The sequence below is a fragment of the Neoarius graeffei genome, chromosome 25 (genome assembly GCF_027579695.1).
Source record: "Neoarius graeffei isolate fNeoGra1 chromosome 25, fNeoGra1.pri, whole genome shotgun sequence".
Lineage (NCBI taxonomy): Eukaryota > Metazoa > Chordata > Actinopteri > Siluriformes > Ariidae > Neoarius > Neoarius graeffei.
The window spans coordinates 16,508,340-16,524,819 of NC_083593.1; the positions used below are offsets into that span (position 1 = coordinate 16,508,340).

The 16,480-nt window shown below is 43.4% G+C and overlaps 1 protein-coding gene across 1 annotated transcript in view; it reads left to right on the forward strand.

Moving 5' to 3' along the window:
• Nucleotides 1–3,612: 3,612 nt before the first annotated feature.
• mpzl1l (myelin protein zero-like 1 like) overlaps nt 3,613–16,480 on the forward strand; it is a 36,699-nt gene continuing 23,831 nt past the window's right edge. The window contains exon 1 of the mRNA XM_060909579.1: nt 3,613–3,808. Within this exon, the coding sequence (XP_060765562.1) occupies nt 3,730–3,808 (79 nt within the window). The 5' untranslated portion in view covers nt 3,613–3,729. The remainder of the gene's footprint in view (nt 3,809–16,480) is intronic.

A 16,480-nucleotide genomic window follows, 5' to 3' on the forward strand; every position in this document is an offset into this window, starting at 1 on the left:
CTAAAGAAGCCTTTCGGATAAGAGGTGAAACGTCTTCAAGAATCTTCAAGCAAGTCCAGTTGCTCTCTTTTACCACGCACAATTCTTTTTCCCATATTTCCATGGCAACCAATTCAACTTAGGAAAATTTGGAGGGGATGGGGTGGTATGTCATCTCCTGAAGATTCTTCTCATCAGGGGTACAGATCCAATGTCAGGATTGGGGGGGACACAAAAGTGATTTTTTTTTTTGCCCATATGCAACTCATACCATGCAACCATAAATCACAACTTCGTAGAGGCTCGCCACATCATTCAAAAGGTACTGCACAGGGAATCATTTGTCTGAAAATACATTTGTTTGTACAATTTTTAATAATTTAGGGGATTTTTATTGGGGGGGGACAATTCATGTTTTTCAGAAATTGGGGGGGGGGGGGGGGTCATGTCCCCCCCGGGATCTGCACCCATGCTTCTCATCTCATTATCTCTAGCCGCTTTATCCTGTTCTACAGGGTCGCAGGCAAGCTGGAGCCTATCCCAGCTGACTACAGGCGAAAGGCGGGGTACACCCTGGACAAGTCGCCAGGTCATCACAGGGCTGACACTTACACTACGTTCAGACTGCAACCTGAAACGACCCATATCCGATTTGTTGTGAAATCCGATTTTTTTGTTAGGCCGTTCACATTTACCAATTATATGAGACTTGTATGTGATCTCCAATATGAACGGAAAATGACCCAAAAGTGTCCTGCATGCGCAAATTGACATGTAATAAGCACATCTACGTAATACGTAAACAAAAAATATGCGCACTCTTCAAGTTTGCAAGTAAAGCATGGAGATGAGGCGAGACCTGGCGATGTGGTTTTTGTGGCGGCGGCGGAACTCACACAATAATCTGATTAATGTGGGCAGCAGACTAATGAGACCGAAGGTGTCAAATTACTGGAAATTTCCAGAACAATCTTATAATCTTGTAATACAGGATGATTTAACATCCAGGTCCCTACCAAATCCACCATTAGCTTGATCAATTCTATAAAAGTCTATTTAAATTCTGAAAACTGTACAAATGTTGTTGTTTTCCACCAAAGAGGCGGGATTAGCCAACGCAGAATAGTGACGTTTGTCTCTTGTTGATGACGTGTAGGTCGCATGAATGCGACCTGTCCGGTCAGACTGCAGTCGCATGTGAAAATAACGGATATGCATTGGAATTAGGACCACATATCCAAGCGGCCTGGGTCGCATGTGAAAAAATCGGATCTGTGTCGTTCATATTGTCAATAACAAATCGGATACAGGTCACATATGGGCAAAAAAATCGGATATGGGTCGTTTCAGGGTGCAGTCTGAACGTAGTCATAGACACAGACAACCATTATCACACTCACTTTAGAGTCACCAGTTAACCTAACCTGCATGTCTTTGGACTGTGGGGGAAACCGGAACACCCGGAGGAAACCCACGCGGACACGGGGAGAACATGCAAACTCCGCACAGAAAGGCCCTCGCTGGCCACGGGGCTCGAACCCGGACCTTCTTGCTGTGAGGCGACAGCACTAACCACTACACCACTGTGCTGCCCCAAAGACTCTTGTTTTCTATTCTGATTCCTATTCTAAAACTCTCATCTCATCTCATTATCTCTAGCTGCTTTATCCTTCTACAGCAGGGGTCACCAAACTTTTTTCTCTGGGGGCCACATTGTCGTTCCTGACTGTGATGGGGGCCAGGGTCGGGTCAGCTATATCACATAGAATTGTATGACCCAGACAAATATGACCACCAGCAGGCCTCATTGTGTAGTAGAGATTACTAGCCTGGCACGGCCATCCCCACTACTATATCCATACTACTATATCAACACTTGATTCCTGGCACATATTTGTTTATCTTTACTAGTGGTTTGCAAAAGTAGTACTCAAGTCTTCACACTTTGTTTTAATTTGAAATACCACTGATATTCCATTTATTTATTTTCTAATAAAAATAATATCAAAGCTGTCAAGGTAAGAAACATCTGCCTATCTGAGGTGATTGACACTGACAAAGGTGAGTGGAAAATTATAAATTGTAGGTAGGCCTGTTGATATTATTAATAATATAAATAATAATTGTATGCAGCAAAGGTCAAATAAATAGGCCTATAAAATAAATACATTTTAAAAAACAGTGAAATTATAATAATATGAGCAATAGATCAATAGATCACAGCAGTTGTGCTGTGTCCTGCACGTCATTGCTCTCATCCATGGCCAAAGCAAAAAACTCAAATTCTGACGCTTTCTCATTCAGCTGGTCATACACGTTGTCCCCCAAATCTTCGGTTCGCCTGGTCATAGTAGGTGTGGAGAGACTCACCGTATTGAGCGCATCCTTCTTGTCAGGACACACCTCCTCGGCCACAGCAAGCATGCATACTTTAACAAAGTCCCCATTAGTAAACGGCTTTCCATGGGTAGCTAGTAGGTGAGCTACCTTATAGCTAGCTCAGACAGCAGCCTGGTTGATCTGGGTTTGGTGAAGGAATACATTCTGTTGTGCAGCCAGTCCGCATTTCATCCTCCGAATCCTGTCTTCTCTTGTTTGCCCTCGCAAACTAGCATACTCTTTGTGGCGGGTTTCATAGTGACGACGCAGATTATATTCTTTGAAAACCGGCACACTTTCTTTACATACAAGATAAACTGCACGGTCCTTACACTGAACGAAAAAATAATCGGTGGTCCACTGTTCTTTAAAAACTCTGCACTCTCCGTCAGCGTTTCGCTTACCGCTAGCCATTTTGCTGTCCTGAACGCTGACAGTTCTCTGCGCGTGCGCTGCCTGTCACTGCTTGATCGCGAGCATATGACGAAAATTCGGAAAATATGAATAGTTCATTTTATAACTAAATATCAATTTTAATTGATAAAATCAACAAAATACAAGATGCAGACATGTTATTATTTGCCAAAAAGCAATTTAAAAAAAATAGGCCATGACCACTTTTGGGGATTGCCTCATAGGGCCGGTTCAAGTGATGGGGGGCAGAGGGGCTGGGGGGCCAGTCAAAGGGGGGTGGCGGGCCGGATCTGGCCCGCGGGCCGTGTTTGGTGATCCCTGTTCTACAGGGTCGCAGGCAAGCTGGAGCCTATCCCAGCTGACTACGGGCGAAAGGCGGGGTACACCCTGGATAAGTCGCCAGGTCATCACAGGGCTGACACATAGACACAGACAACCATTCACACTCACATTCACACCTACGGTCAATTTAGAGTCACCAGTTAACCTAACCTGCATGTCTTTGGACTGTGGGGGAAACCGGAGCACCCGGAGGAAACCCACGTGGACAACATGCAAACTCCGCACAGAAAGGCCCTCGCTGCCCACGGGGCTCGAACCCGGACCTTCTTGCTGTGAGGCGACAGCGCTAACCACTACACCACCGTGCTGCCCCGAAGGCTCTTGTTTTCTATTCTGATTCCTATTCTAAAACTCTATTCGTTTATATTCTAAGCGATTCACAGTTTGATGTGCCATTGAGTAACTAGTATGCAAATTAGGCTGTGACGCCACCTCGGAACGTTTTGAGTTCGCTCGCGCGACTTCCCCCTGAAAAGAATCGGCAGCGCGAGACAGACCGTGCTCATTGTCTGAGGGCGGATGGAATTGTAGAAAGCACTTCCGGTTACTCGGATGGCGTAAACACGGGAGCAGGAACGTTAGCTGTGGAGTTCCAGGGTGTCGCTGATTTAAAGGATGGAGCTGAGGCTCTCGGATAGTTCCCCTAATTGTGGCTTGTGGCTTTGGAGCTTTGCGTTATGTGCCGTTATTATAGGTAAGTGAAATATTTTATCGCAAAAACAGAAATGTGTATCTGTAATTCACCGTGATTCAGCGCTAATCAGTTAAAACGCTAAGCTAACTAGCGCCTTTTCACTGCAGCGCATTGTTGTCCACCTCGTTTATAATATGTCAGTAGGGCGATTCTGTCTTGTATAGTTGGGTCACTATTTTAGTAATTAATACTAAATTAAATGTAAATGAACCCTGGACATGTCTGTACAAAAATCCGAATAATGTCGCGGCTAAAGAACAACACGTACACAGTGAGGGAGTGAGTGGCGGCTCCTCGCTTCAGTTTCTGCCTCATCAGGTCGCTGTTTAATCGAGCTGATTTACACGAAAGAGAGTTTTAATGAATACACGTTCAAATATTTAGCCTCTGCTAAAACAGCGAGCTAAACCTAACACTAGCGTCTCCCTTCAGTTAGTGTAGTAACACTCACTGTTATTACATTAACGAGGAACCGGTGTTTACTGTAACATTTTACAGCTGGTTAGAATCTCCTTGATACTTGACAAAAGCTTTAGGGTTGTTTTACAATCAGGGTACAAAGTTTGTGTCACAAGAGTCCAAAAATTCAAATTGATTCAAGCTGGTTCTTGTAGCAGTTTTTAAGTGAAGGACAAGTTAAAGAACAGATTTCAGGTAATTTTTTGATGGTAGTTTTTTGTGTAATCTGCTATAAGATCGGAGAAACAAATGAAGTGATTCTCGGAGAGGACGGTTTTTTTTTTTTTTGACAATTCAGAATCCACTACTTCCATAGTGCTTTTAAGTATAAAGCTGTAAGCTTTGTGTTAGTTGTCTCTAATATTTATGTCCCAATATCTTGACCACAGGGTGGCACGGTGGTGTAGTGGTTAGCGCTGTCGCCTCACAGCAAGAAGGTCCTGGGTTCGAGCCCCGGGGCCGGCGAGGGCCTTTCTGTGTGGAGTTTGCATGTTCTCCCCGTGTCCGTGTGGGTTTCCTCCGGGTGCTCCGGTTTCCCCCCACAGTCCAAAGACATGCAGGTTAGGTTAACTGGTGACTCTAAATTGACCGTAGATGTGAATGTGAGTGTGAATGGTTGTCTGTGTCTATGTGTCAGCCCTGTGATGACCTGGCGACTTGTCCAGGGTGTACCCCGCCTTTCGCCCGTCGTCAGCTGGGATAGGCTCCAGCTTGCCTGCGACCCTGTAGAAGGATAAAGCGGCTAGAGATGATGAGATGAGATGAGATCTTGACCACATTTTAGGATGAAAATAATCATTTTAGATATCTCATTATCTCTAGCCGCTTTATCCTGTTCTACAGGGTCGCAGGCAAGCTGGAGCCTATCCCAGTTGACTACGGGTGAAAGGCGGGGTACACCCTGGACAAGTCGCCAGGTCATCACAGGGCTGACACATATGGCCCTTTTCCACTACCCTTTTTCAGCTCACTTCAGCCCGACACGGCTCGCGTTTCGACTACCCCAGAGCAGCACGACTCAGCTCGCTTCAGCCCTGCTTAGCACCCAAAACTTGCACGGTTTTGGAGTAGGGCTGAAGTGAGCCAAACCGAGCCGAGTGGGGCTAGGGGCGTGAGGAGACACTCCCCTGTGCACTGATTGGTGAGGAGGAGTGTCCACACACGCCCCGCGAGCACGCTGGGATCTGTAAACACCGTAAACCCGGAAGAAGAAGAATTACGAACTAGACAATTCCCCTGCAGGAAATTGCGGAAGTGATGCAGTGCGTGTAGCCACGCCTCTATGTGAAAGCAGCATGCAAAAGGCAGCAAGTTTTCCAAAAACTCCATAGAAATGAAGGGGAAATTTACCTAGAAATGAATGGGAAATTTACCTGAGACTTTGAGCTGTTGGTGGCGCTAGGGAGTTTGTGGTAGGACACAGTCTGTCTACATTCAGCATGCAAAAGGCAGCAAGTTCTCCAAAGACTCCATAGAAATGAATGGGAAATGTACCTGAGACTTTGAGCCGTTGGTGGCGCTAGAGAGTGTAAGGCAGAGACTTGAAAGTTGCTGAGACGAACCTTGAGTGTGTGAAGAAACAGTGTGCAAAAGTTCATGACGTTAAGGGAATGCTATGGAGACGCAGTGTAGTTTTCCAAAAACTCCATAGAAATGAATGGGAAATTTACCTGAGATTTTGAGCCGTTGGTGGCGCTAGAGAGTTTGACAGAATAACGTACAAAGCGGCAGGACACCGAGTCCGACCGAGCCGCACGTTTTGATATACTGCTTGCCTGTTTGCGATGTACGGTTAATGAGTTATGAGCAATCTAAATTTGCAAGGAAAGATGAATAAGAATAAAATGACTTGAAAGTTGCTCCGGCTTCTACATAGTTTGTCAACCCTGGGCTTAATCTCCGTCAGTGCCATACGCATGTCATTGTCCACATGTAGACGTGCTCTATGTTTGGTTTTGAATACCTTTAAAGTTGAAAAGCCAGACTCGCACAAGTAGGTTGTTGCAAAAGGGAGAATGTATTTCAGTGCCCTGTCAGCCAAGCTGGGATAGTCCTTTCTTTCATGTAGCCAGTAGTTAGACAGGGGAAGAGCCTCAAAGTCCATTTTTAAATCCCCTGAGTTTATCTCAATCAGCTCCTCCTGTGACTTTAAGTTCAGACCAGAACCGACACCGGGGCCAAAGGGGTTCCTAACCCGGTTTAAAGGAACAGTTTACCGTACTTCCATAATGAAATATGCTCTTATCTGAATTGAGACGAGCTGCTCCGTACCTCTCTTCGGCAGCACATTGATACGGAGCTCAGATATCAATGCGCTGTCGAAGCGCGCAGAAGGTGTTAGTACGCCTGTCATTATAGTGTGGACTTTCCGTAGCATAGAAAATCGCTACGTTTCAATTTGTGTAACTGAACTTGTTTCATATCACTGGTCATATAAACCTATGTAAACAGGAAAAACGTGGAAGAGTTTGGTTGCATCTAACTACAGCCCCAAAAAATACCATTGGCCATGCTGAGCCTAGCTACATTGCTAACAGGAGTGACAGCGCGTCTGACTGACTGGGAGGTCGCGCAAAGCTCGGAGAGGTACGGAGCAGCTCGTCTCAATTCAGATAAGAGCATATTTCATTATGGAAGTACAGTGGACTGTTCCTTTAAATGTGTGTTTTCGAGGTCAGGGAAATAGTCTTTGAAATATCCTTGGAGGTGCTCCAGGTGGGACTGGATCAATGGAGAGACGGAGCCCAAATCATCACATGACAGCAGCTCCTGGTGAAGTAGTGGGAACATTTCTGTAACTCCCTCCTGGAGCTTGTTTGACCACAGCATGATCTTTTTGGAAAAAGCACACACTTTGTCTTGCACCTGGAGTATGTACGTGTCACGTCCTTGCATGCTTTGATTCAGTACATTTCGATGCTGGAAAATGTCTGACATGTACGCAAGTTTGCGGATCCAGGTTGCATCGGTGAACCGATCTGCCAGCTGATGCTTTTCAGATGAGAGGAACTCTGCAACCTCCCTCCGCAGCTCATAGACACAGTTCAAAACTGCGCCCCATGACAGCCAGCGCACGTTCAAGTGAAGCAGGAGCCCCTCAAAACGAGCGCCCATCTCATTACAAAGCAGGGTAAACAGTCTGTGTTTCATGGGACGGGTTTTAATAAAATTCACTACTTGTATAACCTCCTGTAGTACCTGATTCAACTCGTTATCCAGCCTTTTTGTGACCAGTGCCTCGCAGAGCTGTTGGTTTGTTCCTTCGGTCTCTTCTTCAAAAACCTGTCCATTTTGCGCTAGCAATACGCTAGTTTGAGGAGCAAAGCAGCTTGATAAATGGCGCAAACCGCAACGTCACAGGCAATCGGAGAGATGAGCATGGCAAACAACGTTTCGATATGATGTATTATTATTAATAATTATTTTATAATAATGATTAAAAAACTAATTACAATATATTTAATAATAATTATTTTAAAAATATATATATTTTTTCGCAATTTTTTGTTATCGTCCCTCCAACTTTCTGAGGCCCCCCTAGCGCCCCCTGGCGGCCCCCACTTTGAAAACCACTGGTATAAAGAATTGATTTAAGTGCATCCCTTTTGGAGCTACCTGTGGTCAAAAAAGCACTTTTTCTAAATGACACGAGTAATTTTGCTAAATATGACACATATTGCCATACATTCACCAAAAATAACGTTATCACCAAATTTTTTTTTTGCATGGTAAATAGAGCTATCACAGGGCTACAATAAACAACCAAGTTTATTTAGTCAAGCCTTTTGATATTGAAGATAAGTGTTAAATGCGATTTTTAGCTTGCGTACCCTGATTGTAAAACAACCCTTTACTAAAACTAATGTATTACTATCCTTTTTTTTCTTGATCTTTAGAACCATCTGCAAATTTGAAAAATGTAAATCCAAATAATTTTGAACAACATCCCTCACTGATAATTCCTTTGACTTCTTTTTTTATTTCCTGATGAGTATTTAACTCAACACCTGGTAAAGGGAATGACCATGGCGGAACTGGAGATAATGGGACTGTAGGGCAGTACTGTAGCTGACTTAAACCAATACTCTCTGCTTTAGCATCACTTATCCATCCTGAACTTTTGAAATTGGATTCATGAGGTTCCCAGCAATCTTTTAAAAGACCTTATTTGTAACCATGTCTCTAGTAGCCTACCCTAATAGTGCCGCTTTTCCACTACCAACGCGGCTGAGTCGGGCTGAGCCGTGCCGTGCTGAGTCGAGCTGAGCGGGGCTGTTGGAGTTGCATTTCGACTACAACCGCGCTGAACCGTGCTGGCTGGAAGTGGGTGGACACATTGGGTGGAGTTAGCGAAAGTGGGTGGACGTCACGTGATGTCGTTAGGCGGCGCAAACAGTGACATCAATGACCTTTTAAGCGGTAGTCTCACGACCCGGATAGTAAACAATAAACATGGAGGACATGGAGTCGTTAGTGTTGCTGGTCTTGGTGCTGTGGCTTGTCGTCACCGACAACGCCAACAGATACTGGCAAGAGCGTATAGATGAGGCGAGGCGCATAAGGCTTCAGAAATTCTCATAATTCTTCTTCTTCCGGGTTTACGGTGTTTACAGATCCCAGCGTGCTCGCGGGGCGTGTGTGGGCATGTGAGGACACTCCTCCTCACCAATCAGTGCACAGGGGAGTGTCTCCTCACGCCCCTAGCCCCACTCGGCTCGGTTTGGCTTGCTTCAGCCCTACTCCAAAACCGTGCGAGTTTTGGGTGCTGAGTAAGGCTGAAGCGAGCCGAGTCGTGCTGCTCTGAGGTAGTCGAAACGCGAGCCGTGTCGAGCTGAAGTGAGCTGAAAAAGGGTAGTGGAAAAGGGCCATAAGTAAACTATCTCAAACTGAAAGAGAAACTAATCTTGCGCCAAAAAACTGTTCACCCCGTTAATTTTAAGCAATTTGAAAATACTGTACCTATTTAGCCTACGTTAGGGATACATGACACATGTACAAAATATATTTTGCCATACGCTGCATATTTTTAAGTGATGAATATGTGCCTGCATACCAGTCAGTATCTTTGGTCTAATAACAATTTGATTATCAGTCTTGAGCAGAAGCTATAATGGCATGTTGTGACCTTTAGCACATGGCAACCAGGCCTGCTGTTATCCATAAATCACTGTTATTACATTAATGAGGAACCGGTGTTTACTGTAACATTTTACAGTTGGTTAGAATCTCCTTGATACTTAACAAAAGCTTTATAAAACTACACCACCGGCACGGTGGTGTAGTGGTTAGTGCTGTCGCCTCGCAGTAAGAAGGTCCAGGTTCGAGCCCCGTGGCCGGCGAGGGCCTTTCTGTGTGGAGTTTGCATGTTCTCCCCGTGTCCGCGTGGGTTTCCTCCGGGTGCTCCGGTTTCCCCCACAGTCCAAAGACATGCAGGTTAGGTTAACTGGTGACTCTAAATTGAGCGTAGGTGTGAATGTGAGTGTGAATGGTTGTCTGTGTCTATGTGTCAGCCCTGTGATGACCTGGCGACTTGTCCAGGGTGTACCCCGCCTTTCGCCCGTAGTCAGCTGGGATAGGCTCCAGAAAGATCTGGTCTCATTCAAAGCACTAAAAAGCTGTAATTTGTCTTCTTTTTCATATTTGAAACTCTATAACATTCAATTTTATTTTGTTTAAAACAGGATTGATACACACAACAGCCAATGAAATGTTGTTCAGTATCTGACTGCTTGTATTGCCTCATGACTACTGAAAAATTTGCCTTGCTTTCAGTAAAATTTTAACGCATCACAATGCATCGTAGAATCGGATTGAATCGAATCGTTACCCTCCGAATCGTAATCGAATTGAATCGTGAGGGCTGTGCCAATGCACACCCCTATAAGTGAATATTGTTTATGCCCAACGGTTCTCAAACGGTTTGCAGACCACTTCAACAGACAGCCTTAATGTTTATTTTGACTCCGTAGTGTTTTGCTGTTTATCGGATTCATGGAGCTTTTGTGTTCCTGAAGTTACCATCAATACACCATGAAAGGACCTACGTGATTTTGAGTTCCTGAGTTTGGCATTAAAGCCATTCAAGTGGCAAAACAACAGGTTAATGGCTGTATGAGCCAAGTGTAATATAAATGTAATAACTTTTTGATAATGATGGGTTGTGATTTTCACCACTGTAATAAAATCAGTAAATTTAAAAAAAAAAATCACCGACCCTCTGGCTGTGCGTTATAGACTTCACTTTGAGATCCACTGTTCTGTGCTGAGTACTGTATAAAGTTAAAAATTGTCTATCACGAGTCTGAGTCAAGTCTAAAGTCCCGTCCCAGGCTGTTCAAGTGGAATCCGGTGTCTGAAGCAATGGCTGGCGATTATCTGTATAGTTAGGTCCTCACTTTAATAATTAATATTAAATTAAATGTGAGTGGCAGTTCCGTCATTTTATTTTCCCCCACCACGAAGTGCGCAGGGGGATTTAGGAATGGAGTCCGTCCGTTTCAATCTGGACAAGTTTTCTCAGAAACTACATAAGAAATCTTGACTAGGGCTACATCTACAGTAATACATTTTCGTTTTAAAACTTTCGCTCGTGTAAACTACATAAGCTACATCAATGAAACTTTGCGTGCTCATCATCGAAGTTGAGTTTGAAAATCATTTCCAAGAAATTATTATTTTCAGAGTTATGGCCCTTGATTTGTGTTATTGGACTTTGTACAAGCGCACTCAATCTGGACAGGTTTTCTCAGAAACTACGTGAGCTACATCAGTAAAACTTTGTGTGCTTGTACTCCTGAAAAGAGCTGGGTAGCGTTTTATGAAGATGTCATAACACGACATAAGTCAGTATTAAAGTGATGGGTTTATAAGGGCGTAAGTGTTAAGAGGTTTTCATAAAATGCTCGTGGCGGGGGATAGTGATGACCGCGTCGTCTTGTTTTCCATGTCACAATTATAATAAACATGCAGCTATGTGGTGGCGTGTTTTTTTTTTTTGTTTGTTTGTTTTTTTTTAAATATATAATGTTCTCGTGTACACGTGTTCAATCTTTGCTTGTAACTTTGAGAAGCTAGTTAATCTGTTTATGAACTTCAGCATAGAATCTGGCTTGAGTATGGTTTTCGTCTAGCCTGGCAAGCCAGACTAAATGTGAATATTTAGTCTGGTCTCGGTCGTAGACATTTCCGAAGGGGGTGGGTAGGAACAACCTGTTGTCTTTCAAACTGTCTTTGTGCGTACAGGCCAACGCTCTGACCAATCAGTGACGTAGTCAGAGCGACAGAAAGCAGTGGGGGAGACCTTGAAATAAATAATTTTTCAAAATGCGTATTAATTAATAAACAGGTTCTAGATATTAAGAAGTTTGGAGATAATGACCACAAGTTTGGAGTCTGTACCACATACTTAACGTACACATTTTTTTTCAAGTGTTTTTCAAGGGTTTGCTTAAACTGTTTTTGAGAGTTTTTATTTAGTGGTGTTTGGTGAAATAATTTCCCTTAAATTTAAAATAACGGGAAAATAAGAAACAATCAAAAAGTAATGTTTCAAAGCTGTTTATTAATTCTTCGTACTGCACAAACTAGCCCATCCTTTTGGCTACGAGCAGAGCCAGCTGGTAGATCGGACTTTTGCCATAGCCGGTCGGCAAAACGGCGAAAACGTCCTTCTTGAAAAGGAATGAGCGGAGAGCCTCTTCCTGCTCATGTTTCAACGAAAACTCCAAGTCTAATTCTTCTAAAACTGATTCCAAAGCGGAGTCAAACGCGCGCTGTTCTCTAGCCGTAGCCATCTTTCCTGTTGTGCTTTCTCCAGCGTCGCGCAGCTTTGTCGTCACTCCTGCAAAAGCCCGCCCAAAGAATCCAAACAAAAACCTTGCGTTGTGATTGGCTTGCACGATTTGATGCCCGGGGTGTTTTGTTGATCTGGTGCGAGGCTAGACCCACTCGTAGGCAAAAATATTTTTGGCCGCTAGGCGGGTGGGTCTAGTTTACTAGGCTAGTTTTTGTCCAGAGTTCCTCGCTTCAAAAATCCTCGGCCACATTCACACTAATACGTTTTAATTTTAAAAAAGAAAGTGATCTCCGTCCAGGTGGGCGTTTTCGCACCCTATCAGAAATAATCTCTCTTCCTCTTTCTTCTTCTGCTTCTTTTTGTGGCTACTGCCTCATAGAGGCGAAGCGAGGCAGGAGCCACTGTGTCATCGCGATGTAAGGATGAGTGTAACAGTAGTGCACTGTGCATACGCATTACAATCACCAGAACGGCGAATCGTGATCTCGCGATACGAACAGTTGATCCCGCGTTATCAAAAGTACATAAGAACGAGTAGCGAAGCCACTATGCCATGTTGTAAGAATGAGTGTAACAATAGCGAAACTTCGTAACCAATCAGCTCTTATCCTGATCAAGTTCGATTACCCGTAGGGCTGTGCGATATGGGGGAAAAAATGAATATCCCGATACATTTTCTCCATTTCACGATATACGATCTATATCTCGATATATTTAAATCTCCTCTAAAGGACCCCATGAAATCTAACTTTTACTCTTTACTGTTTTCACTACAATCCCTGCAGATTAAATAACATTCTTGGTTAACTTTACAGGTGGTTTTCAACAACACATTTTAAATTGTCATGTTGGTGATTAATCACAATTGAATTGAAATAAGACTATTTTTATTCAACAAAGATGTGGCACAAACTGCAAAAACAATCTTGAAAATTGCAACAAAGGGGCAATACAATACAGAGCTGCTCAAATCAATAAATTGCAAGCTCAACACTGAGAGACATTTAGCCTAAATAAGAAAAGTGCTCTTTCATTAAATTATTTTTAAAAATAGATCTCCAAGCTATTAACCTGACTACTGAGAACCACTGGAACATTCACAATAGAGAGAGAGATTGAGGGAGAGAAGAGAGAGATCTGCAAAACATCATTTTTCTCTTTGCACACTTTTGAACTGAATGTTTTCTGGCTCTGCCTCTCAGATGTGTATAATTCCGGCTGCTGCCTTTCATGATGACAGGTTTTTTTTGCACGCTATACAAACTGGCATTTGCTGTTCCACGTCGTCCTCGCGATATCCAAAAAAATGCCAGATGACTGACCCCTTACTAGTTCTTTTAGGAACCAATTCGTCCGCTTCCATTTTTAATTTGTTGCTGAAATTGCCACAGCTTACACGGTAGCCTACGCAAAATCAGCGATTGCACGAACTGAGTCAGCGCTGTAAATCTTCCCGCGCAGTGTTGCCAGATACTGCTGACGTTTTCCAGCCCAAAATATGTTCAAAACCTGCCAAAACGCACTTAAAACCGCCCAATCTGGCAACACAACCGAAACTAGAAAATCTTCCCGGAAGTTCCTTTCAGCACCGAGATGTCGCCCGGGATTGGTTGGCGAGTGCGTGACATTATTGTTTTCTTTACCCTTAGGCAGCCTCTCGCGTTACTGCCTGAGGGACAGGGAGAAAACCACCGGGAAATGTTTTAAACAAACACGAAACAAATGCAAGTCGGAAGATGACCATAAAATACTCGATAGTTACGATATAATAATTTTATGTATCGCACACAGAATCTTCGGCGATATATCGAGTATATTCGATATATCGCACAGCCCTAATTACCTGTTCTACTTCTCAATAAACTTCGGAACCAGAGACGTAAAAAGAGAAACCTTGTACTACTCCGTAGTATCAGCAGATAAAGAGAGAAGCGAAACGAAATTCACCTCATGGTTCGCCAAGGCTACTGATTTTGATATCAAGTAAGTGGTGTTTATTTTAAGAAAATTTACTTTTTGGTTATCGCAGCTTTTGTTTGGTCCTTCTGAAAGTTTTTGTAAGGGTTTTTTTTTTTTTTTTAAGCTTTTTGGCAGATATATCAAAGCTGATCTCAAACTTCTCCTATTCGCTTTAATTTTTTAAGTTTAATTTTAGTTTTTACACTACACTTGTGAAACAAAATGCACTCATTAGTACTAAATAATGCTTCTAAGACAATTCATGAACAAGTGCTTTCTTATTATTTTGAAAATGGATCTATTTCACAGTGCTGTATTTTGACCAAAACACAATAAACAAAATTGGTAACCAAAACACTACGAGCCCTGATGCTGCTCACAGCTTAGTGGTGCTCGCAAGAGATGAGGTGTGTGTAACTGATAACGTGTATATATGCCATATTTACTGTATGGACATGGGATCAGAAAACAACTTTATTTATAAGCAGTAGCCACACGGACCCATAGGGTACCTATTTTTTTTTCAGCTGCTCCCATTAGGATCTGTTCCGCCTATTTGATTTGGCGTAGGGTTTTTTGCGCCAGATGCCCTTCCTGACGCAGCCGTCCCCAATCTATCTGCGCTGCACGAAGTACGCACTGGCTTGTCCATACTAACACACCTGAAAACACATATTGCGTGACCATACACATGCTGATCTAAACAGCTAATCAAAGTCCTTCCCACGCCATGTGGCGCATAGGGCGGCGTCGATCTCCGTTTCCGTAGCCCTTGGCCTCTCGCCTATTATGCTGCGTTCACACTTATACCGGTACGATAGTGGTATAACTGTATCGATACAAAGTATACCGTTACAGTTTAATGCATCTGTCCACACTAGCGAGAAATGTTTGCGGTTTTCTTTCACGGTAGTTGAAATGCGCATGCGCGAAATGTTTCCGTGGTTACCAAGTAACTTCCTTCCGAGAATATATGGCATCTGTTATTTCGAGATCTCGAGAAAACAAAACAATTATTCCGTGATCTCGAGAAAACAAAACAATTCTTTCATAATCTCAGCTGGATCACTGTATCTCCGTCGGTAGAGACGAAGCCGGGCCAGTCTTCTGCGGAGGTGGCGCGGACTAATTTTGAAATTATCCCTTATTAAAAGACTTAATGCAATCTCTCCCTGTGTCAACCCCTGATCAAAATATTGCCTTATTAGGTGATCGATTATTCCAGACATTCTAATGACCAAAGTTGCGTCTATACAGAATGAGAAATAGCCCCAAAGTCAGCATATCACAAGTCTCTTGGCGCACCTGAATGAACCATTTCTCAGCTGTTTACTCGAGATCATGAAATAATTGTTTTGTTTTCTCGAGATCTCGAATTAATTATGTCGTTATCTCAGGATAACAAGGTGAATTAAAAAAAAAAAAAAGGATTATATGAAGGGCCTCTCTCGGCTTCCATACGGATGAAACAACGTGTGTGTGCTTTTTGTTGTCAGTGTACAGTCTGTGTTTCTGGTGGTCATTTATTCAGTCGAATCGTATAAAACGCGCGAGGCAGTTAAGAAAGAAACAAATGAATCTCCGTTCTTCACTATTTTATTCAGCGAAGACATCGATTGAGGTGTGTGACTTTGCGCATGCGCATTATATTTGTATCGATACAGAACCGCTTCATCTGTCCACACTACAGCGAAGCGCTACAGTACCGATACTGTACCGGTATGAAACCCATACATTTGTGGGTTTTGTACTGATACAGTTATACCGCTACAGTACCGGTATAGTTGCTAGTGTGGACAGGTGTTGCGGTACGAAAGTAGTTTTGTATCGGTACAAAATCCCTAGTGTGGACAGGGTATTACATAGCTAGGGTTACAATGGAGGGGGCTAGTCCTCTGGTAACCGTGAGAGTTTGACTCCCCACTCACATCTGTATTGCAGCGTGCCTTGCCAGACGGTAGTAGGTACCAGTTTTATGATGGTCTTTGGTACGACCCGACCGTGAGTAGAACTCGCGATCTCCCAATCGAAAGGCGGACACGCTAACCACTAGGCCAACTCGCGGTCTAAACAGCTAATGCTATTTGTTTTCTTCCGGGAAAGAATCATGTAATGACTCAAAGAAGGATATGTCATGACAGAAAAGACCCAATCAAGAAGTGAATGTGAGGGTCTGCGTCATCGTTTCCAAAAATCTCCGTTTTCTCCCGTCTACACTCCAGCGCTACCCCGGAGTTTTCAAACTAAAACGAGGCCAGCAGCATTTCCAAAAGTCTGGTTTTTTTGGGGGGGGGGCTTGAAAACTCAAGTAGTGTGGATGCCAGGCGTAAACAAGCCAAAGTGATGGGTTTTAAAACTAAAATGTATTACTGTCAACGTAACCCTAGTCAAGATTTCTGTCCCAGTGTTTTTTCAGCCTCAGATGAGTGATAGGGTGTAGAAGCATTCATTGCCTGTCC